Below are 27,025 nucleotides of genomic sequence, written 5' to 3' on the forward strand. Positions count from 1 at the left end.
CTTTGGCATCATTATCAGCTCTGGCTGGCGGCGTCTTGGGTTGACATTCTCAAAGCGTGGCATGATGTGCCATGGCTGGGCATGCTCTGTGATTGGCATGAATGGTGGTTGCAAAAGCAATAGCTGGCAGTTCTGTGGTTGGTGTGTTCAAGGAGCTCCCTGGTTTTCAGGGCCTGGCATGCTCTGCAGTTGGCATGACTGGTAGTTGCATAAGCAATAGCTGGCAGCTGCATGGTTGGCATAGTCCAGGGTTGGCACAACCCTCATTTTCATGACCAGGAGCTGGCATGTTCTGGAGACATTTTGGTCTGCGCTGGACATGAAGTTTACCACCGTACTTGGTACAACCCAGTGCTTGGCATGATCACCGGCTCTGTAGTTACCCTGGTCAGTGGCTGGCATGCTCCGCGGTTGGCATACCTGTGATTTTCAGTGGCCAGCAGGAGTCACAGCTCTGGGGTATGTCAGAAGCTGATATGCTTCTGCAACTGACACAGTCAGCACTTGGCATGAGCAGCAGCTGTCGTTGGGGAGGCCAGTGCTTAGCGTGAGCGATGGCTCTGCAGTCACCATGATCCATGGGTAGCGTGCCCACACTTTGCACGATCAATGTTAGGCAGCTGTGCCGTTTGCACTAGCAATGACTGTCAGACCGCCCTGCTTCCCATTCTTCTGCAGCCGGCATGTCTCGCGATGCATGCGCAAACAGCGGATGGGTCTGAGAAGCCAGACATCCCAGCCAATAACCTGTGGGCAGGGAGGATGGTGGCACCTCCCTTTGAGAGAGAGGGGCACAGTGGCTGAACTCACTCAGGGACCCAGCGCTAGAATGAGTGCGAATAATTCTCCGATTTCCAATCCAGATCCTCCTGGGGCCCTGAACCATGAACGTAACACCTCAGTGCATGTGCGATATTAGTTCTGTGTGTGTGTGTGTGATATCAGATCTGCAGTGGGGGTGTGTGTGCAATATTAGATCTGGGGTGTGTGTGTATGTGTGATATTAGATCGGGGTGCAGGGGGTGTTGATATTAGATAAGTGTGTGTGTCTCATTGGATTTGGGATGTGTGTGTGTGTGTGTATATAAGAATCATATGCGAGCGGGTGTGTGTGTCAATCATATTAGCTCTAGGGCATGAGTGTGTGTGATATTAGATTGGGGGATGTCAGATCTGGGGGGGGTGTGAGAGAGAGAGAGATTAGATCTGGGGTGTGTTTGTGTCATATTGGAACTGGGGTGTGAGTGTGTGTGTGTGAGAGAGAGATTAGATCCGGGGTGTGTGTGTATCAATCATTAGATCCAGGGTGTGTGTGATATTGGATCGTGTGTGTGAGTGCATGTGAGGTGTGCTTGCACCAGTCAGTAGATCAGGTGTGTGTGTGATATTGGATTGGGGATGTGTGTGCGTGTGCCACATTGAACAGTGTATGCGTGCCTGCATGTCTTAGTGTGAGCATGTGTGCACAAGCAGACCCATGACACATCCCGGCTGGCTCTCCAGACCAGGCCATTGCCGTGTGCCCCGAACGCGGGGAATGGTGCCCCTGGCAGGGCAGCGCGGCGGCAACAGGAGCAGGGTGGGGGAACGCAGTGAAAATATTTTCCACGTCTTGGCCTGAAGTCATTCTGGGATTTCTGAAAAAAACGTGCTGTATATTTTCAGGGCTGTGTATGAGTGGCCGGGATTATGACTAGCCCACTTTCCTTCTGCCAATGGTGGCTGATTTTCACGGAAGCTGAGTCAGATCATTATTCATCCAGGGGTCAAACCATGCTAAGAACTTTCCACTCGTACAAACCACAGATAAGACCAGATCTACTTTATTGTGACAAAGTGCAACATCAACCCTAATAAATCTCTTGTGAGTTAGGACTATGCATGGCAATGCAGAACTTTCTCTTCAGCTGCCTCTTTCTAGTCCCCCAAAACCCTTTCTTGTAGCTAAAGTTACTTCTGTCTGCCGAGGTCTGGCACTCCCCTCAGTGTATCCCCTACAGGTTGCAAAGAAACTCTTCAATTCTCAGAGTCAACATCTTCAGGGCACGACAAACTGGTTAGCAAAAGAGTTTTCTTTTCAAAATACACAAAATTCAAAGTCCTGTTACAATTATATACAAAATAATAGAACAATATAAAATGTACGAAATATTCTAGTTTGCACCCATGTATAAAAGTGAGCTTCTATGTGCTTCGGTCAAGTTTTCATCCTGAGTTAGCAATACTGTCGTATGGCCAGGTGGTGCCTGACCTTTTCTTCTTCAGCTGGGCCCCCGGCCCACTCCTCCCGTAGCTCCCACGAAGTCAGAGCATTTACCCCCACCCCATTGCCCCCAATCACTCAGCCCTTGGGCACTTAGGGAGTTTCTTCTGGCTTGGGAATTGCTTCTGCTCTGTTATTGAGGTGCTGAAAGAGAGGTGGAGGAGAAGAATTTCAGTGATGCTGATGGGAGAAGGAGATTGGGAGATGTGGACTGAGGGGAAATGTCTCCCTGTGCATTGAGGCAGCACATGCCCCACTTAAGGGGCTTCCACCACTTTCACCACTTTTGAGGCTTCCACCATTTCCCTTGGGGAGAGTCTTCCATTGTGAAACAGATCTCACTGTCAGGAAATGCCTTCAGCTGCATCCCATTGCTCCTAGTGATAGCCCCTAAATATGTTATCCTCTTGCTCTTGGATACCTGTCCCATATTTGTGAACAGCACCATGTGCATCCTGAAGGTGAGCTGTGGTACCTAGCTAGCTATGCTGGCTCCAAAACACCACTCCAGTCCTGACCCTCAGAGAGAGAACATGCACACATGTCCTTTCGAGTTATGTAATTTGCTCTTCACCTTAGTGTCCTGTTTACCGTAGGCCTTTGCAGCTTCTTGGTGGGCAGGGAAGTGGGGCATACATTAATTACACAAGGAAAGCAGGAGAGGATCATCAGTCTGAATGGGGGTGGAGGAGCTTTCTCTAGTGCAGAGCTAGGATCTATCAGTTTGAGCCAGCAAGATTTTAAATCTCTCAATGAAACATACACTACAAATTCTTTCCTAAGAGAGATGGGTGCTCAGCTGAAGCCTGATCCACAGCCCATTGAAGTCAATGGAAGATTAGTCCCATTGATGTCAACCGGTGTTGGATCAGGTCCTTGTGCTGTGGACATATTTTCTGTCTCTCTCTGGTGAGAGCCACACCAGAGCACAAAGAGTTAACACCTTATATGCTTTTCATTTCCCCTGGTCAAGGTGGGAGCAATGCTGGGGAGCAGACATAGAGGCCACAGGTATTTTAATGATGTTTATGAGGTTTTGGATAATAATCACACAAAGGGAACAGATCCAGCACGAGTGACTGTGGCACCAGGCCACTAATCTAACTCAGAAGGATTGTTACTGTGGTCTGGGTTCTTGTAATGCTCATCCCTCATCACCAGGGATCACAGAATCATAGGACTGGAAGGGACCTCGAGAGGTCATCTAGTCCAGTCCCCTGCACTTGTGGCAGGACTAATTATCTAGACCATCCCTGACAGGTGTTTGTCTAACCTGCTCTTAAAAATCCCCAATGATGGAGATTCCACCACCTCGCTAGGCAATTTATTCCAGTGCTTAACCACTCTGACAGTTAGGAAATTTTTGCTAATGTCCAACTTAAACCGCCCTTGCTGAAGTTTAAGCCCATTGCTTCTTGTCCTAGCCTCACAGGTTAAGAACAATAATTTTTCTTCCTCCTTCTTGTAACAACCTTTTACATACTTGACAACTGTTATCATGTTATCTCAGCCTTCTCTTTTCCAGAGTAAACAAACCCAGTTTTTTCAATCTTCCCTCATAGGTCATGTTTTCTAGACCTTTAATCATTTTTGTTGCTCTTCTCTGGACTCTCTCCAATTTGTCCACATCCTTCCTGAAATGTGGCGCCCAGAACTGGACACAATACTCCAGTTGAAGCTTAATCAGAGCAGAGTGGAAGATTTACTTCTTGTGTCTTGCTTTCAACACTCCTGCTAATACACCCTCGCGTTTCGTGATAAAAAAAAATTATCTGATAAAAAAAACATAAAAATCTACATTTTTCCATGATTAAAATGAAATGCTGAACTTTAGTTTCCGCAGCCACAGTACAGAGGAACCCCATTTATCCGATCTAATTGGGACTGGGACAAATTGGATAATCAAAAATTGGGATAATCCAGAGACCTCCAGCCCCAGGTGGTGGGGCTCGGGCTGTCAGCCGCAGATCTGTTAATACAGAGAGCAAGATAATGGAGGCTCAGATCAACAGGTTCTACTGTATATGTTTTTATTTTTTCACAAAATGTAAAAACTAAAGATTCTCTGTAAAAACGCAAAATCCGTGTTTCTTTGTGGCCAATGGATTTCTAGGATCCCTTCACATCACAAACCCACTGCATTTTTCCCTTACCATCCACTTTCCTTTCTTAGACGCCTCTTCTTCTGTTTCTTCTTCTTCCTCATTTAGCTCTTCCTCTTCCTCATTTAGCTCTTCCTCTTCCTCATCTCCAAGCAAAAGTAATGCAATTTAGAAACAGGGGAGGGATAGCTCGGTGGTGTGAGCATTGGCCTGCTAAACCCAGGGTTGTGAGTTCAATCCTTGAGGGGGCCATTTAGGGATCTGGGGCAAAAATTGGGGATTGGTCCTGCTTTGAGCAGGGGGTTGGACTTAGATGACCTCCTGAGGTCCCTTCCCACCCCGAGATTTCTATGAAAGCTGAAGCCCCACCCCCAAAACTGTATATTCAACCCAGGAGGCCACTTATAAAAGACAACCTCCAAACACAGCAAAATAGTGTCTGTGCACTTAGGAAGTAGGAGAGAAGGATGCAAGTCTAAGGCTGAGTACGCACCCCAGGGAGTCAGCAGCACTAGAGGGTATTAGTCCCAGCCTTGGGTGGATCACTTTGCAGCTCTGTGTCTCAGTTTCCCTATCGGGTAAATGGGTGCCAAGACTGAGCATTCCCAGCTGCTATAAACCATGGGCCCAGCACAGTGTCCACTGACTCTGGTAATATATCGACTTCAACAGGTGTTGTTGGATCAAGTCCCAAATGAATAACAGACCTCAAATCTCGCCAGCTAACTAACTGGAATGAGCTGAAAGTGTTAGTGCTGTAACTGAGAGCAGTCTCCTCTATCAAAGAGGGGAAGTGAGTCTAGTGGGTAAAGCACAGTGCTGGGAGACAAGAAATCTGGTTTCTTATCCCTGACCCTGACTTGCTGTGTGGCCTGGGGCAAATCACTTCCCCTCTCCGTGCCTCAGTTTCCTTGTGGGTTGTGAGGCTTAAGTCGCTAGTGCTTGTAAAGTGCTTTCAGACGCTCGAATGGGAGGAGCCAAAGAAGGGCACAATATTATTATACCTGTTCCAAAGTCGATGGCTCTCAAGACTTCTGCTATGTGCTCCAGGTCTAGGGTGAAGTAATCCAGATTTTCAAAGCCTTGCTCGATTTTCCCCAGACGGCTGCCCTTTGAGGCTTCCACAATTCTGGGGGCGACAGACATAGGGTTCGTTTCCTTACCCGCTGTTCCTCCAGAGGAGAGAATTACCAGCTAGAGTGACTGCATGTTCCAGCTGGAAAAGATTATTATCCAGGGAGCAAGACCCAGGGAAAGCCCTCTCTGAAATCCTCCCTCTCACACAAGGTGCTCGAGAGATGTTCCCACCCTCCCTTTGACCTCTGCCACAGGGCATTGTATTAATGCCTATTCCCAGCTGACTCCTGACTCTTTGGCCCTGGATGCAGGTGTAGTTCAACAGGATACACACCCTGTCTCGAGGTCACACTTTATCCCTTTCTGGGCTTTTGGCTTTATTGGTAACTCAATTAACAGCATCAAGCCCAAGCCATAGCTTTCTCCTGAAGCTGAGCTGGTCCTGCATTCCCTACAGCTCTATCCAGACTCTTCCTTACCTAGGACTTGTCTCCAGTTGTGCCTATTTCACTAAGGTGTGATTTTAAACCAACCTAGGTAAACTGGTGCAGCTGCCTGTGTGGACACTCTGATTCTGGATTGAACTCAGTGTATTTTGGTTGAGCTAAATCAATTAAGAATTAGTTTAAGTTAAAGTGAAATTAGCGTCCCCACAGCCTTTCGCACCAGCTTAACTAGTTCAGCTTAAAAAAGCCATTTAAGTTAAACCCGCACAACTTTCTCCTATGGCTGAGCCTTCCCGGAGACGTTCTTTTATATCCCAGTCGCAGCTCATGTGATCCACCCACCGGTGTGACTCTGGAGTAATTGTACTGCCCCCTCTTGTGGAGTTCACACACTTCAGTTAGACAGGCTCAACAGTGAACTCAATTGCTAGGGCCCTACCAAATTCATGGTCCATTTTGGTCAATTTCACAGTCATAGGATTTAAAAAAAAATCATAAATTTCATGATTTCAGCTATTTACAGCTGAAATTTCATGGTGTTGTAATTGTAGGGGTCCTGACTCAAAAAGGAGTTGTGTGGGGGCGTGCGGGTGGGGACGTGGGCGTGGGGGCAAGGTTATTGTAGGCAGGGTTCCGGTTCTGCTACCCTTACCTCTGTGCTGTTGCTGGCATCGGGGCTGCCTTCAGAGCTGGGCAGCTGGAGAGCAGCGGCTGCTGGCCGGGATCCCAGCTCTGAAGGCAGAGCTGCCGGGAGCAGCAGTGCAGGAGTAAGGATGACATGGTACGGTATTGCCACGCTTACTTTTGCAAAGCCGGGCCCTCAGTCAGCAGCCGCCACTCTCCAGCTGCCCAGCTCTGAGGGTAGCACAGAAATAAGGGTGGCAATACCGCAACCTTCCTAAAATAGCCTTGCAACCCCCCTGCAACTCCCTTTTGGGTCAGAACCCCTCATTTGTGAAACACTGGTCACCCCCGTGAAATATGTATAGTATAGAGTAAAAGCACACAACAGACAAGATTTCACGGGGGGAGGCCAGATTTCGTGGACCATGACGCGTTTTTCATGGCCGTGAATTTAGTAGGACCCTATCAATAGCCCGAGAACCTGCCATTCTATTCCAGTCTCTTGCTGGTCAGAGGCGATCGTAACAGAGAAACTTTACAGCAGCTCGGAATTTGCTTTCCCCTGGATATTTCTTTAAAGGACCCGGGTATTTAAGCATGAAACTGGAACTGGGCTGCTATTGGGAAGGGGTCAGGGTGCTAACCCCCGTTATTTTCTGGGAACAATCCTCAGGTGGATTTTGACATTGCTGTAGAGTCTCAGACCATGGCACTAAAGCAGCAATTTAAAAATGCAACCACAGGGACTTACGTTTTAATGAGCTGCTTGGCACTCTGTGAAGAGAGCAAAGGAGAGGGAAAGAACAAGGTAAGTAGCAAGTTACCAAGAAGGTGATAAAAGCAGCAGTTCAGGTTAGTATGAAGCTGGCACCAGGTGCTGTGTAGCCAGCGCTAAGCAGGGTTTGTCATACCAAGTGGGGGCGGGGCTGTGATTTGGGGGCTTTGACTAGAAAGCCGCTGCCCCCTCTGCCAGAGTTAGATCACCCTTGCCAGCCGCTCTTGGGAACTCTAGGTTATTCCCTCTTGCTGGGTTGGAAGCCCACTGTTCTCCCTAGAAACCCAGTCCACCCAGGGACACACAGAGGCCGGATCCTTGGTGAGGATAAAGGGATGAAGTGGAGGGTCAAGGCTGGTGAGGGGGCAGAGCTGATTTGGGCTGAGATGGGAGGAGACTGGGAGGCAGAATCTTGTGGGGTTCAGGAGGGTGGACCCAACGATCTGTGTAAGGAGCAAACCACACTGCTAGATCCAGGCTCCATCCCTCCCTTGGCTGGAGAGGAGCCACTCACTGTGAGAAAAGTGGCCCCTCCTGTCTCCTCCAGGGACTGAAACGCTGTGTCCATCAGCTTGGTGGACTCCTCCAGCTGCTCTTTGTACTGCTGGATCAGAGCCTGCACCAAGCTAGTCTTTTCCTCCTGCTCCTTGGTGACCTTCTCCAGCAGCTCGCTCTTCTTCTCCTCCAGGATTGCAATGAGGTCATTAATCTTCTCGCACAGCTCCCGCTTCACTAGCCGGCCGTTCTCCTGCCAACAGACAAAGGGCATGAGCATCTCGAAGCAAAGGGGATAGGCATGCTCCCAGATCTCCCCCAGAGGCATCACAGCCGTATTGAACGATCCCTGCCGCAGGCATTCAGTGATTACAAATGCACAGAGCTCAGATCTCAGGGAGCCCCCAGCAGAACTCAGACCTAGCCCTTCTCTCTGGGCACGGCAGTTTCCAGAGGCTCCCTGCCATGTGGCAATCCCGAATCTCTCACCGATGGTACAAATATATTGGCACTAGCAACAGCGGAAATGGAAACCAGTTTACCTGTTATTAGTGGAGGCCATGTTCCTGGTGGTGAGAGCACGGCACTGGAAGCCAAGATTCGGGGGTTCTACCCTCAGCTCCAGCACTGACTCAAGACTAAGTTATTTGGGGGAGAGATCATCTGTTTGTTCTGTGATTGCACAGTGCTGAGCACCATGTGGTCCTGGCACTCCTTGGCACTACCATAACGCAAGAAATAACAACTGGCTAATCCTGGGCAAGTCTCTTGAACAGGGCTGTGACTCAGTTTCCCTGTCTGAAAAATGAGGCTAATAATACTTGTTTCACAGGGAGATGGGAGGCTCAGTTAACAAATAGAAAAGGAGTAATTGTGGCACCTTAGAAACTATAAATTTGTTAGTCTCTAAGGTGCCACAAGTACTCCTTTTCTTTTTGTGAATACAGACTAACACGGCTGCTACTCTGAAATCAGTTAACAAATATTTGTAAATGGCTTTGTGAACATCACATGGAAGACAGAATGCAAAATATTCCTGTTAATGTCAGCAGATACCCTCCCCCTGGGGCCTGGTAGGATTACTTTAACCAATTCCAAATATCAGATGATGACCACAGTGTGACCATCCCCTATTTTATCAACTGGACCCTTTGGAATAATGCTTTGCATGTCCATCATGCTGAGAATCTCAGAGAATCATTAAATTAAACTGCAGTTTTGTTAACTCAAATTTTGCAAAATGCTATATGACCTAAGGGCCAGAGCGATGATGTGGATGCCTGGATGGAATGGCATGAGTCTCATGGCTGTGTGAAGACCACAAAATATGGAGAAAGACTGATAGCCAATGGCTCTTGTGTGCTGTTCATTGTGGTGTCATGGTTTGCACCATGTGTATATATACATATATATATACACACACACACATATATATATTTCAGAGTAGCAGCCGTGTTAGTCTGTATTTGCAAAAAGAAAAGGAGGACTTGTGGCACCTTAGAGACTAACAAATTTATTTGAGCATAAGCTTTCGTGAGCTACAGCTCACTTCATATATATATATAGTCTAAAGTGCCTCTGACCTCCTCATCCTAAGAGCAAGGTTCTGGCCATTCTCCTTGTTTTACAACAATTTGGGGTGTCCAATGAAATGTGGGTAAGAATTGAATCCTGCTGCATTATTATCTGAATGGGGAAACAGACACAGATGGGTTAAGTGATTTGCCCCGTGTCGCCCAGTGAGTTTCTGGCAGGGCTGAGAATGAAACCCAGGAGTATCAACTCTCAAAACTTTGCTCTAATCATTAGACCCTGCACCCCTCCCAGAGCTGGAAAGAGAACCCAGGAGTCCTGCCTCCCAGTTGCCGGCTCTAACCACTAGCTCCCCCAGTCCCCATCTCTTTCGTGTAAAAGCCCTCCCATCGAATTAAACAGGATTCTCAGTCACGTGGACTAAGAGGGAAGCTGCTCCCGACACCTGCATTAGCCGTTCAAGGACGTTGCTGGGGGTTGGATTTCGTCTCTGCCACTCAGATTTCGAAGGGCTCGGTCATTTTTCCCATTCCTCACCTCAGTGGTTTTGCATGAGTCCTCCAGCTGGCTGATGATCGTCTGGACTCTGTCGTTCCCAGCCACCAGCATGGAAATGCAGTTGCTCAGCTCCATCTGTGAGAGGGGAACAGAAATAGATTTAACCCTTACCCTTCCAGGCATGGGTGAAGGCCTGTAGTGCTCTCTTGAGAGGGAGAGAGGGCGTTGGTGGGCCCCTACACTGAAGGCTAATCCCTTTTCAGGAAGAGGAGAGGTAGGCGAAGGGGGAAAGGCCTTGGCACCGTCTGCAGGATGGGGCTAGAGAGGAGGAACACAGTCTCAAGGCTGGGGATAGATGCACAGCAAGCAGAGCCTCAAAACTGTCTCCATGTGGTGGGGGTGGAGCCAGATGGGCAACCTGGACCGTGCTGGGCACCTCTGGTCCTGTTGGGTGGGTGGGGCAATGGCACTAGATGATCAAGGAACTTTACCATTGGAGCTGGGAGGGAATCCTGAACGGCAGGAAAGGATAGTCCATGGAAGTGCATGTGGGGAGAAGGAGGAAGGTTTGACTCTGGGAGTTTGTGACACAAGGGCCCATCCTAACCTACCCAAATGGTCTGGATTCCAGTGAAAAATGGACATCTGTTTGCTTAGGGCTCCCGGGTTTCTATCCCATTCAACAAGGAGGAGGGTGCCCTGGTGCATGCTGGGGGAGATCTTGCCATCCATGGATCCCACCCAAGATACCCTGGGAAAGACCTCAGCTCTTATGGTTCTGCTTCCAGCTGTAGACACTGCTCCCTGGGGGACTGGTGCTGGCCCTTGCTCCCCAGCTCTCAAGTGACTCTAAATACACACAGGTTACTACTTCACGACGGCAGCCTCTATTAATACCCCAGTGCTCAACCTCAGAAGCTATTCCTGAAAGGCCCAGCTCAGCACATCTCAGATGCCAGGCAGGAGGAGACCATCCCCTCAGAGACCTCATCGACATTCCAAGTGATCGGATGTGAACCCCAGCTAAGGTCAAGAAGCCGCAGCCCCTGGCCCCGCTGTGGAGCATCCAATTGATGCCAGGCCAGGGTACTGGCCGATGGGCTCCTTTCCCCAGGGAGAGGGAAGCAGCAGTGACCCACTGAACTCAGTGTACATTGAACTCAGTGTACAGTGTACAAAAAACATTCGGTACCTTTTGCCCTTGGAAGACGTTCTGAAGGGGTGCAACTTCACAGTCTTTGTGAGCTCCGAAGACTTTGCACATGGAGCAAGTGGGGACCTCACAGGTCAAGCAGTAGATGTTGATCTTCTCGTCTTCGTGCTCCTTGCACATGGGGTGGTTTCCTTTCTTCAGGGGCCTGCTGAAGATGGCAAGAAACCGAACAGGGTTAAACAGCCTTGAGTGGCATTTAATCACATTTGAGCTGTGGCAGATACAGATTGAAACACCCACCAGACGATGGTAGGAAGCAGATACCGGGCTGTGGTCTACACAGCTGAAGAACGACCGGCACTGGCCTTCTGATTTATAGGGACAGATCCTGATTTAAATTACACTAGTGCAAACCCAGAATAGCTCCAGGGCAGTCACTGGGCTCAGTGGAGTTAATCTGGATTTACAGTGGTGTAATGGAGACCAGAACCTGGACTTCACTTTGTACAGTGGAGTTTGGATCAACTCCCAACCCGTCTCTAATGTTACCCTTGTCACTGATGTAATGTTTAGAGCCAGCGCCTGTATGTGCCAGGATCTTTGATCAGCTCGCTCTGTCCAGGCAGAGCTCTGTATTTAATCACAGCAAGCGAACCCTCCAGGACCTTCACTCCATCGCACGGAGAGCGTTTCTGGTCCAGGCGTCCCGGAGAGATTTTTACTGCTCGGGGTCAATCCCCATCTTCTCTACGGTGATCTGTTTAAACAGATAACTCTCACTGACTGCCACTTTCCAGCAAGCATCACTCTGTCCCCCCACCATACACTAGCGTGGCAACTGGGACCACAGACAGACCTGTCAAGGGAAATTTGGGGCCCCAGTGCATCATGTTTGCTGGGGCCCCACCCCCTTCCATGTTACATTCTTTACACAGACATTACAGACAGCTTTGGGAGCCCTCTAAGCTTGGGGACCTTCCCGCTCCCATCAGCCATGACCACAGAAACCACTGGGTCCATCAGGGTTACTGAGCCACTAATGGCTAGATCCAGGATTCAAGGATGATGTGGAATACCCTAATTATAGACACATGATGCAAAGGCTCACTCTTTCCTCTTTAAGGCAAACCCTCCGGTGCTGCTGGCTCCTTATTTCCTTCTGCAGAAACCTACCGTACATTTAAACACAGACGGTTGGCCAGGAACTTTGACCTGCTTCCCCTCCTTTTTAGGCAGGGTGGCTGCAGCTGTCAGCTCTTTAAAAGAGAAGTTAAATAAAGTCGCTCGGACCAACTTCAGGATGGAGAATCCAGAGCAGCCAAAAATCACGAGTCAGGCTGCCAAAAGTCATGGATTTGGTTTAAAATCATTAGACTAGAACAGGGGTTCTCAGACTTCACTGCACAGTGGCCCCCTTCTGATAGCAAAAATTACTACATGACCCCAGGAGGGTGCGGGGGAACTGAAATCTGAGCCTGCCCAAGCCCTGCTGCCCCAGGCTGGGGGGCCAAAGGCCGAGCCCCACTGTCCTGGGCCGGGAGCCTGTAACTCGAGTCCCACCACCCAGGCCTGAAGCCCTCGATCTTCGTCACTGGGCAGTGGGACTCAGGCTTTGACCCCGCATGGTGGAGCTTGGGCTTCAGCTTCAGCCCCGGGTCCCAGCAAGTCTAACGCCAGCCCTGGCGACCCCATTAAAATGGAGTCACAACCCATGTTGGGGTTCCAACCCACAGTTTGAGAACCGCTGGAGTAGAACGTAGGGTGCTTTTGTTGCCTGTCTGAGTTTTGAGCATTTAGGGGTCACAGTTTCAAACTTTTCTCTGCAACCAGGAAGGAGACTCGCTTTTTAAAAATAAATGAAAGCTGAGAGTCTCCTGTAATCTCCTGGCTCCAGGAGCTGGGCCTCTCAGAAAACTACCGAATAATGCAAGACTTGTGATACAATCCTGAGATGTAGCAACCCTGCAACTTGGACACGTCACTTTCCATCTCTGATGCCTGTTTCCCCGCCTCCATTTGTAGCTCCCGGCCGGCTCAACGGGAACTCAGTCTTGGTTGAGGCTTCTACATGCTACAATGGGAGGCATGGATCAGCATTCACGTCGCACTCCCCGTCAGTGCCCAGCCCGGGGTGGGGGAAGCTAATGATCCAACCAGCGGACCAAATTCAGTGATGAATCCTGGACACGTGCCACCTGAGGCATGTTGTGCATATGCTAAGAAGTACTAGGATAATAATAAGCATTGGGGGTGCGGGGGGGGAGTATGGCAGAGGTCTATAAATTCATGACTGTTGTGGAAAAACTGAATAGAGAAATGCTGTTTACCCTTTTCCACAATACAAAAAACAGGGGTCACCTGATGAAATTAATAGGCAGCAGGTTTCATACAAACAAAAGGAAGTATTTTTTTCCATGCCATACACAGTTAACCTGTGGAACTCATTGCTAGTGGATGTTATCATGGCCAAGAGTATAACTGGGTTAAAAAAAAAAAAAGACTGGATAAGTTCATGGAGGCTAGTGCCATCAGTGGCTGTTAGCCAAGATGATCAGGGATGAGACCCCCTATTCGAGTGACCCTTAACCTCTGACTACCAGAAGCTAGGGGTGGAAGATGGGTGGATCACTCCAAAATTGCCCTGTTCTCCCTGAAGCTGTGGTACTGGCTGCTTTCAGAGACAGGACACTGGGCTAGAGGGTCTGACCCACTATAGCAGTTCTTGCGTTCTTAAGGGACAGCAACAAATAACAGAGCCTATCACTGTGGCATTGCTCCTGATGCTGTTCCACCTCATCACCTAGCCTATTACCATGGCCATACATTTATGCTCATTTGGCCAATTATTATCTGTGCAACAGTGCTCATATCCAAGCCAATCTCAATTCTTTTCTCAAGGAGGAGCTTGAGGTAAGGGGCCAGATACACCTTTTTTTTACACCTCATCTGGTGTAGATCGGCCCTGCTCCATTGACTGCAATGGATTGATGCCAATTTGCAGTAGCTGAGGATCTGGCCCAGGATATCCCATGCTTCACTAACAGCTGCTGCATTAACTCCCTCCTCTCTGCAACATGATTTTAAAAGGCACCGTCAAGCTGATCTGGGCATGATTTGTTCTTTATCCATAGCGTTAGCTCCATTACTTCACGATTGGAACTGGATTTAGCAGACATCCCCCAACCCCTTTTTAAAAACACTGGTACCATATTTGCCCCCCATATAGCACCTGTCTTTGTCTCCATGACTTCCAAATAATATTGCCAGTGATTCAATAAATTCATCTGTTAATTCCTTTAAGGCCTTGGAATCCATATCTGCACCTGCTGACTTATAAATACTCTCTTTTTCCTATTCCCCTGCCTGCGTGTGTTATCAGCACCTACATACTGAGTCATCATTTCCTGGTCATTCATGCTTTCTTGCTCTTGATTTCTGGTTTAGATCAAGTTTTAAAAATGAAGAGCAGGTCCCTGGAATCATTGCTGATTTCACACCCGTCTTTGTTTATGAATGGATCTATTTTCTCTCTCCTGTAAGTCCTGATCGTATTCCCTTTAACCAGCTATAAACCTGCTGTCCTTATTTTTTCTCCTACAAACTGACCGTGATTTACATTCCTGGTTGGTCTCCTCCCCACTTCTCCAACTAGCATAGAACCTTTCCTTCCCTTCAGACCACTGAGCAATCCCTGCTGAAGCTCCGGTGGCAATTTCTCATGCTTTATATTATTCCTTTTCAGGGGAAGGTTGCATGTGGTCTGGGGTGAAGCTTATATTTATACTTCACATCCGTACGGTGCCCAGCACAATGGAACCTGATCTCTGAGTGGTACTTCTAGGTGCTAAAGTAACACAAATAATAAGGAATCATAGAAGTGTAGCTTTCTTCTACAATCCCAGGACTTGATTGTCTTCTGCTGCGGTGTAAGGCTGGTGAGATTTCAATGAAGCTAATATTTGGTGTTTTTCTTAAAGCTTTGGATGTTGGAATCAAGAGATAGCATGAAAATCTTGGCTTTTATTAACACCCCTCTGCCCCGCCACTAGATGTCTAGAGCTTGCGATTGTGGAGAAAAACTGAGTGCATTCCAACAGCTCTGAACACAGCAGGCAAATAACAAAGACCAACCATCTATTTCCTCCATTCCGCCCCCCAGATCATGAATGTTAAGCCCATCTCATGGCTTTTCAAGGCTTAACACATGATTTTTGACTGGGGTTGGCAGTACTGAGTTACTCCTGATTACACTGGGGTGAAAGCAGAATTAGGCCAGGGAATTGTCATGCTTCTTCCAAATCCACCCTGGTCATCAGTTTTCTGAAATCCCCAGAATTTGCTCTCTTGAAATCCAACCGTGTTGCACCGCCATTCTCTCTGACTCCACTCCTTTGCAGGGGGAGATCCCAGGAACTTAGTAGGACCAAGCTTTGTTATTGCCCCCAGTTCTCATTCATCTGGTTTATTTGCTTAAGCAAACTGACTGGCTGCTGGAGAAAGGAGAATTTCTTTCACAGGTTTGGGTCAATAGTGAAGCTTGGGATCCAGGGATCAAATATTGGTGGTGTCAAACGACTGTCCGGTCAACATGTGACATTTGATTTGTGGTGGTTTGGATGAACATGGACTGGGGGAAATGATCTGGATTAGTGCAGGCTGGATGTGTGAGATCTGTTTCAATGTGGCCATGAGGGCGCTCTGCCTGAGTGCCAGGAAGAACAGGAATTGAAAATCCTTCATCCCTGGGAAGTCTTCCCTACTAGCTCTTATAGATAGATTCATAGATTCATAGATACTAAGGTCAGAAGGGACCATTCTGATCATCTAGTCCGACCTCCTGCACAGCGCAGGCCACAGAATGTCACCCACCCACTCCTATGAAAAACCACACCCATGTCTGAGCTATTGAAGTCCTTAAATCATGGTTCAAAACTTCAAGGAGCAGAGAAGCCTCCCTCCAGTCAACCATGCCCCATGCTACAGAGGAAGGCAAAAAAACCTCCAGGGCCTCTCCAATCTGCCCTGGAGGAAAATTCCTTCCCGACCCCAAATATGGCAATCAGCTAAACCCTGAGCACATGGGCAAGATTCACCAGCCAGATACCCAGGAAAGAATTCTCTATAATAAATCAGATCCCATCCATCTAATATCCCATCTCAGGGGATTTGGCCTATTTACCCTGAATATTTAAAGATCAATTACTTACCAAAATCCCATTATCCCATCATACCATCTCCTCCATAAACTTATCGAGTAGAATCTTAAAACCAGATAGATCTTTTGCCCCCACTGCTTCCCTTGGAAGGTTATTCCAAAACTTCACTCCTCTGATGGTTAAAAACCTTCGTCTGATTTCAAGTCTAAACTTCCTGGTGGCCAGTTTATACCCAATTGTTCTTGTGTCCACATTGGTGCTGAGCTTAAATAATTCCTCTCCCTCTCCTGTATTTATCCCTCTGATATATTTATAGAGAGCAATCATATCTCCCCTCAACCTTCTTTTAGTTAGGCTAAACAAGCCAAGCTCCTTAAGTCTCCTTTCATAAGACAAGTTTTCCATTCCTCGGATCATCCTAGTAGCCCTTCTCTGTACCTGCTCCAGTTTGAATTCATCCTTTTTAAACATGGGAGACCAGAACTGCACACAGTATTCTAGGTGAGGTCTCACCAGTGCCTTGTATAACGGTACTAAAACTTCCTTATCCCTACTGGAAATGCCTCTCCTGATGCATCCCAAAACCGCATTAACATCAGATGCATTCCGATGAAGTGAGCTGCAGCCCACAAAAGCCCACGCTCAAACAAACTTGCCAGTCTCCAAGGTGCCACAAGCACTCCTCCTCTTTTTGTAAAATAAGAGTGTCCACACAGGAGCTTGCACTGGTTTAACCATACCAATTGAGCTAAACTGATTTAAGTAAACCACTGCAAATTTGTGCATATATAAGGCCTAAGTCCCTTAGCTGACAGCTGTCACAATTATATTCTCCAGGGATCAGGCTCAGATGGAGACTTGTAGCACACACTGAACAGTGAGTTACATATGGGACAAAGACTTTCTTGTTATTACATGTATGTACAGCACCTTGCGCAACGGAACCCTGATTCTGCCCCCACAGCACACCTGTGATACAAATAATAATACTAGAGCACAGAAGGAAATGGTTTGACACAAAATTGTATAATTTGGAAGGTTTAGGTTTATGTTTCTTCTTAGAAGCTGTCTGCAATCTAGCCACCTCTCAAATGGGAGGAACAGCTATTTAACAGCACACAGTTCCAATACACTTCAGTTAGAGCAATGAGCCAAGAAAAATACAAGGCCAAGTTTTCTGCTGGTGTAAACTGGAACAGTGCCATCGATTTTAATTGTGCTAATTTATACCCACAGAGAAAATGGTCCACTGAGTCCAGCTGAAACAGCAGTGGGAATTAGGTAGGCATAATTACTCCTCTACTTTTGTGAAAAGTGCATGGAATCTATAATGACCACAAAAAATTTGGTGCTACCCCTCCGCTGAAAGACAGACTTCTTGAGCAAATTAATAGGGTAACTTTTAAGGTAGAGCATGCGGAGAATTGCTGGTGAGGTCACTCCCCCTTCCCCCACCCCACACACTTTGGGAATTTGGTGGAAGCCATGCCTACAGAAAATCCCTACATCAGCCTTCATCTTTAAAAGAAATAGGAACCAGACGTTAAAAATAGGGAGAAAATTTCAAGAATTATGTTACATTACCGATTATTAATTAGTAATAATACTTTGTACGTTCCATTTGAGGATCTCAAAGCACTTTAAAGACATCACTTAATATTCGCAACTGTGCATGAGTTACAGAAATTCCCTATCTGCTTAGTATCAGAGGGGCAGCCGTGCTAGTCTGTATCCACAAAAACAATGAGGAGTCCGGTGGCACCCCAAAGACCAACAGATCTACCCGGGCATAAACTTTTGTGGGCAAAAAGACCCACTTCATTTTTTTACCCACAAAAGCCCATGCCCAAACAAATCTGCCAGTCTCCAAGGTGCCACCGGACTCCTCGTTGTCTATCTGCATAGGGAATTTGAGGCACTGAGAATTAAAGCAATTTTCCCAGCAAGAGAGTGGCCAAGGTGGGAACAGAACCTAATTCTTTTGACTCCTGGGTCTTGTGTTTTAATAGTGGAGACAGTGTGATTTAGTAGGCAGGACATTGGCCTGGGCGTCAAGACATGTTTCTGAAGATGTTACCCTTGGTTTTTATTCCCAGCTTTGTCACTGATGTGACCTTGGGCAAGTCTCTTCACCACTCTACACCTCTGTTTGAGAGAAATACTCTTTGTTTAGCTTGTCTGGGCTGTGTGGTCTTCAGGGACTGTCTCTATGTGTTTGTACAGTGCCTACCACCAGGGTGCTAATAAATAATAACAACAAGGAACTCACTCACCAAGAAAGAAAAGGAGGTTTTGGAGAGAAACTGTGGAAGATCATTCCACCCCAGCTACTGAGAAATATTGGGGCTGGACAATGCAGACAGAGGGGAGCGTGGCTAACCTGGAGTACTCCTGCTTGTAGATGTCAATGATGTTCTCCACCAGGAGGTTTCGCTGCAGCCCGTAGACTCCATGCCGGTCCAGGATCACTTCATGACGGCAGGAGGGGCAACGAAAGCGCCCTCCGGAGAGGGTGGTTCCCCGGCTCTGCCAGTATGGGTTAGCAGCCTGTGAGAATCACCAGCACAAGGTCAAAGGTCAGTGTCTCGCCAGGCGCACAGACACTCGCAACATCCTTAAAACCCACCATTGAGTCGTGGGAGACAGTGACATGGACTCATTTAAACACCACCCTGTCCCCTCAGCATTCTCCTGGGACAGAACATGCATCCCTGATGTGCCCATCACCAGAGGGTCTCAGAGCCCATCATGCTTTGCATTCATATAAGCCCCTTCCATCAGAGGATCGCTAAACACTTTATGATCAATGAATTAAGGCTCACAAAAGTCCCGTGAAGGAGGCAATTATCATCTCCATTGTACAGCTGGGGCACCTGAGGCAAAACCAGATTAACGAGATTTGCCCAAGGTCATCCAGTAAGTGCATGGCAGATCTGGGAATAGAACCCAGGAGTCCTGAGTCCTAGACCTCTGTTTTAGACACTCCCACCCTCACCCCTGCCCTTTAGAAAACGCTTTAAGAGCAATGTTAGTATGTAAATGATATTTCCCTATTGCGTAGGGGAATGTTGTGAGGTTTAATTTATTAACGTTTTAAAAATGCTTTGAGATCCTCAGATCAAAATTTGCTCCATGGGGTGTTAAAAGGTTTATCAATGGACCAGATCTCAGGGTCCTGACCCCCAGTGCCCACTTCTCCACTGCTCTGCGCTTTCTGGGGTTGCTTATACCTGCGGGGAAAAAAGCCATCCAATCAGAATTTCCCTCTTGCACTAGCAGGAGCAGGCTACGTTGACCATGCACAGGTGTGAACAGGCACATCAGAGGTGTGGCAGCTAAGAAGACGACTCTTTTTTTGCAGAGGCAAAATTCTCAATGAGGGGTTTGAACTGAGACCCCGACATTCTGCCCATTGTTCTTACCAGTAAACAGAAGTCTGCCCATGGGGGAACTGCCCTTTCTGTCCATTTCAAGAACCAATTGAAATTAATTAGAAACCAGCTGGGACAGCCCCCAGCTCCCTGCACAGCTGCCCCTGGCCCCGTACGGGGCTTTGGGGAACCTGCATCCCTCGAGTCCGTTCCAGCAAGCAGGGTCTGATTTCACCCTCCAGGCCTGGTTTTCTCCCGCTTTCTCTTTATTGCTGGGAACCTTTGACACTAACGCCATAGCTCAGCAAGTGAGGGAGCAAGATGGGGCCCAAGCAGTCAGTTTTATCAGCTGGCTCCTCCCCCGTCTAAGCAGAGAGAGCAGACTCTTGCAGCAGGGGAGAAGGGTCCATTCTGGAACCATTTGCCAAGCAAGGCTCAGATGCCATAGTCCCGATCCAACTCCCGTTGAAGTCAAGGGGATTCTTTCCCAGGGGAGGTGGCTCTAGCCCGATGATACCAGCATACATAGCGAAAAGCCTCACCCACCTCTGATGGACAAGCACAGCCTAGAAGAGGACAATCTACTGCACTTAGAGCCAGAATTTCTGGTCTACCTAGAATCAGGTCTGTCCCAACCCAGCATCGGTATCCCCAGTACTCGGAACATCCCCAGGCAGGGACCACACATGGAAGACTTGCCATTCCAGCCACTTCCCAGCTCCCGCCCTCTCTCAGTTCTCCCACAAGCAGATTGGCTTTAGAGGTTTGATCCCCTTTGAACGTGCTGTAGGTTTAACACACAACTGTCCAAGTATTCCCACCTGCGACCAGGCTTCAGGAAGCAGCCTGTTTAAATACCACAGGTTCTGTTTGCAAGGCACTGACCTGGAAGATGTCGCTGGCACATTTCCGACATAGGTTGTGCTGACAGGGAAGGATCACCACGGGCTTGGTGAACATTTCCAGGCAGATGGGGCAGATCAACTGCTTCTCCAGGTTCTCCATGGGGTTTGAGTCTCGGATAATGCTGGACTGGTAATCCATTGTGCTGGCCGACCTCTCCAAGTTATATCCCACTGCTGGCTCCTCCTGGCTCGTTGGCAGCTTCTCAGTAAACTGTCCTGGCTCTCTCCTGGCTTCTTCAACGGGACCACATTCTGAGCTCAGCTTCTTGCTCCTTTCCTAAAGGCTCCTGTCTTTGTCTCCTATGACATGTCTATTTATAATTTATCTCAGGGTCACATGTGCTTGAGAAGGGGTCGAGTTTCCAGCTGAAATGCCTGTCACATGTGAGAATGAGCAATCGGCCCTCCAGAGAGCGGGAGGGCTGTAAACAGGGCCGAGGACAACCTGTTCGGGGCTGGCCGCAGCTACATTTCCAGGGATTTTGTGGTGTCTTTCAGAACAAAGAAACTGGAGTCATAGCTGTAAACAGAGTCATCACCTTTCTGAGCCCTCGCCTGTCCTCAGCCTTCTGCATCACGAAGGGTTAACCGTGAAAGCCCCCCTTGCTCCAACACGCTTCCTGTTCTCATTGCTCAGCCTCTGGCAGGATGTCTTGATCCCTGCTCAACATCACAGATTTCCACACAGCCCCCTTGCAACTCCCCGTCTCTGAATGCTGTTCTCCGAGCTTCACAGCCACCCAGCCCTGCTCAGCTCCAGTGGGCCTTGCATCTTCTCTGCTCCTCGGGCATCTTCATGTACTCCATGAGTGCAGGGGACTGGACTTGATACCTCGCAAGGTTCCTCCCAGTCCTACAATTCTAGGATTCTAAGTTCTGTTAAGCCTCGTAATGCTAATTAAGCATGTCACAGCATTATAGATCTTCTGCAATCTTGCTATCATTAATGCAACACGACACTACAAATGATCACTACCCAGGGTGTATTTGAATTGTTCGGCACACCAGGAACCCTTATTAACATCAAGTTTACAGCTCCTCCAAGCCTCTTCATAGAATCATAGAATATCAGGGTTAGAAGGGACCTCAGGAGGTCATCTAGTCCAGCTCAAAGCAGGACCAATCCCCAATTTTTGCCCCAGATCCCTAAATGGCCCCCTCAAGAATTGAACTCACAACCCTGGATTTAGCAGGCCAATGCTCAAACCATTGAGTTTCGCTCCCCTCATACTCTCCCTGGGTTTTGTCACCACGTTGATTGTCTCCCACCCTGAATATCTTGCTACTCTGAAACTTGCTCATGTTGTCATTAGTCATGTTCTCTCTATATATACATAACAGACTGCAAGCTCTTTAGATGTAGGGCAGGGGTGGTGATCCGGCCCGTCAGGGCTTTGGATCCAGCCTGTGGGATTGCACCCCATGGCACCACAGGGCTAATGCAGGCTCCTTGCCTGCCCTGGTCCCACACCGCTCCCATTGGCCAGGAACGGGGAACTGCTCAAGGTAAGCAGCGTCAGGCCGGAACCCACACCCCAACCCCCTCCCGAGCCCCCTCCTGCACACCACACCCCCTCCCACACCCCGCACTGCCTCCCACACCCCAACCCCCTGCCCTGAGCCCCCTTCCGCACTCCGCACCCCTTCCTGCATCCCCCACCCCTTGAGCTCCTTCCTGCACACCACACCCCCCCTCCCACACCGCAACCCCCTGCCCCAGCCCTACATTCATGGCCCTGGATGCAGTTTCCCCACCCATGTGTGTCCCTCGGGCCAAAATGTTTGCCCACCCTGACTTAGGGTCTTGTCTTAGACACATCTGTCTTTAGTGTGCCAATCACTCTATTGTCCTGGCATCAGCAAAGTGCCTGGCTAGCACGACATAGTCCACTTCCTCTGGGTAAATAGCAACAAATCTGCATGTACTTATCAGTGACTCCCAGGAAACTCTAACAAGGACAGCAGGGCTGTTGTGAGTATCCCCAGCTCTTTAGCAGAAGGGCTTGTGCATGGCAGGCCACTGGAAAGACGCTAAGGAGAATCCAGAGACGTGAGTGGTCCTACTGCAGGTTTCCACACAGCTCTGGATTGAAAAACATCCTGTTTACCTTTCAGTGAAAACATGGCAGGCCAGGTGACTGTTGCAAGCCAAATGTCCCCAGGGCAGAGTGATGGGTAGGAGAACCACGAGAAAAACAAACTATATTTAACTGGGACTGCAGGCATGTGGGCCAGGAATAGTCGTCTGCAGGTTGAAAATCTTGGATCGATTCCCTGACGTGCATTTAACCGCAGCTACCTGCTTCCTCGCAGACGTTCCGGCCATGCTGAAATCAGGTGCAAACCACCAGCCTCATGCAACGGCAGGTGAAACTAAGCTCTTGCTCTGCTCCGGGACAAGCAGCAGTTGTTGTAGGGATAGCTGGGACCAGGGATTGGGTGGCATGATGGCAACCGCAATTTCACTGCAGCAGCCCGTCCACTGGCACTGTAACCGCCGGCCCCCATGCATCTGGCTCATGTCACAGTGGTTAAAATAGCACCCAGTCTGCACTAGGGCTCCGACCACTGGCAGAGCGGCACCGCTGACCTTAATGGCAAGAAAGGCTTGTGTTGCCAAGGCCTAACTGGCACTGCTGAAAACTGGGACATTCTTTAGCTGCAGCTGAAAGGCACAGTTGCCAACTTTCACGCGGTAAATAAGCACCCCAACTTTAACAGTAAGCCAAAAATCAAGCAAATCCCATTTCAAAACAAGGCCAACCCAAGCCAATCCCTGAATCCTAACACCCCATGTGTCTAGATCCCCCCCGGCCTGCAGTCTGGGACCGTGGTGGGCCCGCTGTATACCCCTGACTCTCTCCCCCGCTTGCCCCTGCTTGCTGGGAGCCAATCAAAAAAAAAAAAGAAGAAGAAGAAGCAACAAGCAACAAACTAGCCAACAAGCAACTCACAAGCCAATTAAGCCCAAAACAAGCCCAATGTCTGAGTGTTTTTCACAGATTTGGCATGTCTGCTGAGGGGCCCTTGAAAGAAGTGCAAAGATAAATTCCTTCCTGCCTGGGGGCGGGGGCAGCGGGGGGGAAGAGACAAACCAATCTGGCCATTACACTTGATAAAAGCGCAGGGCCAACACATTGGCACACGACTTTGGGGAAGTAAGAGGCCACCCTTAAGGAAGACAATTAAAAATGAGCACAGAGTGGGAGGACCTGACTTAAGAGGCAAGATTAAAAATGATGACTATGGTTAGCTCGGCTCAGTGACAGCTGAGGGGAGACTAGGGTTGCCAACCCTCCAAGATTGGCCTGGAGTCTCCCGGAATCAGCATCCATCTCCCAGCGACTATTGAAAGCAATCCAGGAGATTTTAATAGGAGATTTTAAGAAAATGACATTACGTCATGTTGGCGGGGGGGGGGGGGAGGAGGAAGGGGGAAATCTCCAGGAATAGCTTCAGTCAGAGTTGGTAACCCTAGGGGGGACATGACTGGGGGGTGCTCCCTCTGAGGAGCGAGAGGAATTATTGTGTGTGGTGCAGGGAGGCAGAACTCGGCCCAAATGGCTGAAATTAACCAGGGGAATGTTTCGGCTGGGCTGGGCTATGGAATAGTCTCCTGATGGAAGCCCCCTTGCTTAGAACTATCTTGGCCAAAGCAGTAGGAAATGAACTGCAGGGAGCAGGCCTGTTGCCAGGGCATGGGCTGGGTCAGCTTTTCTATCCCTAACCACTCGGGTTCTATAATCCGGCCTTCAATGCAATATAAAACCCTCCACAAGTAGGCCGTGCTGGCAAATGTAGAGGAACTAAAGGGCACCATATTACAGCTGGCCATGGGTACCCCACCACAGGGTAATGTTTTTAGAGGAGAGGTAGTGAGCCATGATCCCCTCTGCACTGTGTGCAGTCATTTACACGCACCTGGGCAAAGGGAGGGAAAGACGCTCGCAGATCAGAATGGTGGGGCTCGGACATCCACTAGAACGGGTGTAAGTGACTGCACAAGGTGCAGGGCAATGGAGGATCAGGGCTAGGGTGTCTAGTGGTCACAGCCAGGCAGCTGGGAGTCAGGACATCTGGGATCTGTTCCCCGTTCTGTCACTTACTTAGCACGGGGCCTCTCGTGAGTTACTGTCTGTGCCTCTATTTAAGGTGGATAAATTTCTACCTATCAGAGGGGGGTGCTAGGAAGGGTAAGTGTTTACAAAGTACTCTCAGATCCTCTAATACAACACAGTAGAAGCATAAAGCATTGTTCTTTATCGGTTACTGCTGAGGGCATTCTGTGCCAAAAAATTTAAAATTCTGCGCACAATATTTTAAAATTCTGCTAATTTTATTTGTCAAATAAATGTGGAGGCTCCAGCATGGCATTGGGAAGCACAGGCCACTGGGTGCACAGAGGTGGGAGATCACTGTGCAGCTCCCCCCGCTCCTCCGGGACACGGGTTGCACCCAACCCTGACACAGTGCAAGGATCCAGCCTGCCCCAGAAACACCCCAGGGCCCTGCCCCTCTGTGTGGGAAGGCAGGCTCAGTAAGGCAGAATCCAAGTGTGGAGAGGCTTAATGTGGGGAGTATCACGGTGTGGGCTGATAGGATTCTGTGTGGGGCAATCTGGGTGCGGGTGACTCAGTGACCCAGGGATTCAGGTGCAGGGCGGGGGGGAATCTGGATGTACAGGGGCTTGTTGGGGGTTCTGGGTGTCACAGAAATAGGACTCTGCAGGGGGGCCAGATGAAGATGGTTGGGGCTCAGTGCGGGGAGGTATTTGCGGGGGGGATAGAGCTCGGCAGGGGGGTCTGGGTGTGGGGGTTCAGGGGAGGCTCCAGATGCTGGGGGAGTGGAACTCAGTGGAGTGGGGATCCAGGTGCATCTGGTTGAGGCTCAGTGGGGTGGGGATCTGAGTACGAGTGGCTCTTTTAGGTGGTCCAGATGCAGGGGGAGTGGGGCTCATCGGGTGGGGGAGTTGTGAGTGGGGGTGGGGGTGAGGCTTGGCAGGAGGGTCTGGGTATGGAGGAGGACTGGATGCACGGGGATTGGGTGGATGGGGGAGCAGCTCCCTGTACAGGGATCCCTCACGTTACAGCTGAGGAGCGATGGGTGCAGGAAGTGGAAGGGGGAGTTTACAGAGCTTTCTGCAGCTGGGGGAGAAATCTGGGGGTGGGTCTGACCCAGCCCCGGATGCCAAGCAGGGGAACTGGAAATCCCATCCTCCCCTGGGCACCTGAAACATACTGCTGGGGAGGGTCACGTGACCGTTCTTGTAGCTTCCCTTTTTTTCCCCAGCAAGAAAGTCATTTTTCTGTGGTGAAGCAAAGAAATCTGCAGGGGACATACATTCTGCGAATGCGCAGTGGCACAGAATTCCCCCAGGAGTAATCAGTACCCAACCAGACACACACATGACAGACACTAGTCCTGCTCCTTAATGCGCTATGGGGAGGTACTCTGATATCACAATGATGGGCATGGAAAAAGAACCCAAACAGAATTGAATCACTACAAGTGGGATGAAGTGGGAAAGTTCTTAACATTTTCTCTGAACATTGTGTGGGTGCCTCAGTTTCCCCTAGGCATTTCTTAAGTATCTAGGTGGTGGGATAAGGGTGTGTGATTGTTGCAGAGCCCTAGAGGGCCAGTGTGATGGTGTCTGCACAGAGAATGGCTGACACCCTATCTCCTGGCAACTGGTGGCCTGGGCCCCTCCTCTGCAAAGGTGCCAACTGAAGGTGTTGGAGAACAAAGAGATCAGATGGCCTCCTGGCCCGGGAGAGAGACAAAGGCCAGAGTAGGGGCTGGAGAGTTTCAGTTTGGAACTGGCTGGGGAAATGGAGGGATGCCCAGATGGGGCTCTGGGCTCCCTGCCCCCCAAGACGGACCTGATTGAGGGGTCCTGTTCTCGGTACCTACAAGCTCTGTTTTAGACCATGTTCCTGTCATCTAATAAACCTTCCGTTTTACTGGCTGGCTGAGAGTCCCGTCTGACTGCGGAGTTGCGGGGCAGGGCCCTCTGGCTTCCCCAGGAGCCCCGCCTGGGTGGACTGGCTGTGGGAAGCGGACAGTGTGGAAGGGGAGGCTGAATGCTCCGAGGTCAGCCCCAGGAAGGCTGGAGCTGTGTAAACTTCTTCCCCTGGAGACAGTCTGCTCAGAGAGGAGGCTCCCGCAGAGGCCTGCCTGGCTTCGTATGGAGTAGTTCCAGGGCATCGCCCGGTGACTCCGTGACAAAAAGTAAGAAGGTTCCACTGCATTCTTAGCTTCTGTTCTGGCTAACTTTCCTGCCCACCCTTTCAGAAATAGAAGGTGAGTTGGTTGTAATTGCACACAGCTACGGGCTGTCTTTGCTCAAAAGCCCGTTTACATTTCTTCTATCAGCTGTGAAAGGCAGAGAGATCACACTCCTCAGCTGACTAATCAGTTGATGCAAGTTGGGGGGGCAAGGACCAAGTGGGTTCTTTCTGGTTCCAAAACAGCAGCTGACTCAGTGGGGTGGTGCTCCCCTCACCCACAGTCTCCGTACGCTGGACATCAGGCTGAACTCGGAGATCGTCTAGTTGCAGCCTGTCCAGGAATCCTACCAGCCGGTAAGCAGCAGTTCCCTGACTCAGTGACCATCCAAAATCTGGG

General features: G+C 49.3%; 1 protein-coding gene across 2 annotated transcripts; it reads right to left on the reverse strand.

Annotated features, from left to right (window-relative positions):
• Positions 1-1,832: 1,832 nt before the first annotated feature.
• Positions 1,833-20,664, reverse strand: TRIM63 (tripartite motif containing 63). Of its 2 annotated transcripts, none has more exons than XM_043506074.1 (9): positions 20,379-20,664; positions 18,503-18,669; positions 11,006-11,174; positions 9,853-9,948; positions 7,802-8,035; positions 7,264-7,286; positions 5,370-5,494; positions 4,417-4,490; positions 1,833-2,407 (listed from the first exon to the last, which is right to left on the reverse strand). In XM_043506074.1, exons 1-9 carry the CDS (start codon positions 20,535-20,537, stop codon positions 2,357-2,359), a joined length of 1,098 nt encoding a protein of 365 aa, XP_043362009.1. In that variant the 5' UTR covers positions 20,538-20,664; the 3' UTR covers positions 1,833-2,356. The 2 variants fall into 2 exon arrangements, with proteins under 2 accessions (XP_043362009.1, XP_038233789.2); XM_038377861.2 differs by having other exon boundaries at positions 1,834-2,407; positions 4,417-4,511; positions 20,379-20,660.
• Between the last annotated feature and the right edge of the window lie 6,361 nt (positions 20,665-27,025).

This window comes from Dermochelys coriacea, chromosome 19 (assembly GCF_009764565.3).
Source record: "Dermochelys coriacea isolate rDerCor1 chromosome 19, rDerCor1.pri.v4, whole genome shotgun sequence".
Taxonomy (NCBI): Eukaryota; Metazoa; Chordata; order Testudines; family Dermochelyidae; genus Dermochelys; species Dermochelys coriacea.

Coding starts and splice junctions, on each gene's coding strand:
- TRIM63 (XM_038377861.2), bottom strand. CDS start 20,537: ATGGATTACCAGTCCAGCATTATCCGAGACTCAAACCCCATGGAGAAC. Junction 9,949..11,005: donor ACGTCTTCCAAGGGCAAAAG/GTACCGAATGTT, acceptor CCCCTCTCACAG/ATGGAGCTGAGCAACTGCAT. Junction 4,512..5,369: donor AGCCATCGACTTTGGAACAG/GTATAATAATAT, acceptor TTTTGCTTGGAG/ATGAGGAAGAGGAAGAGCTA.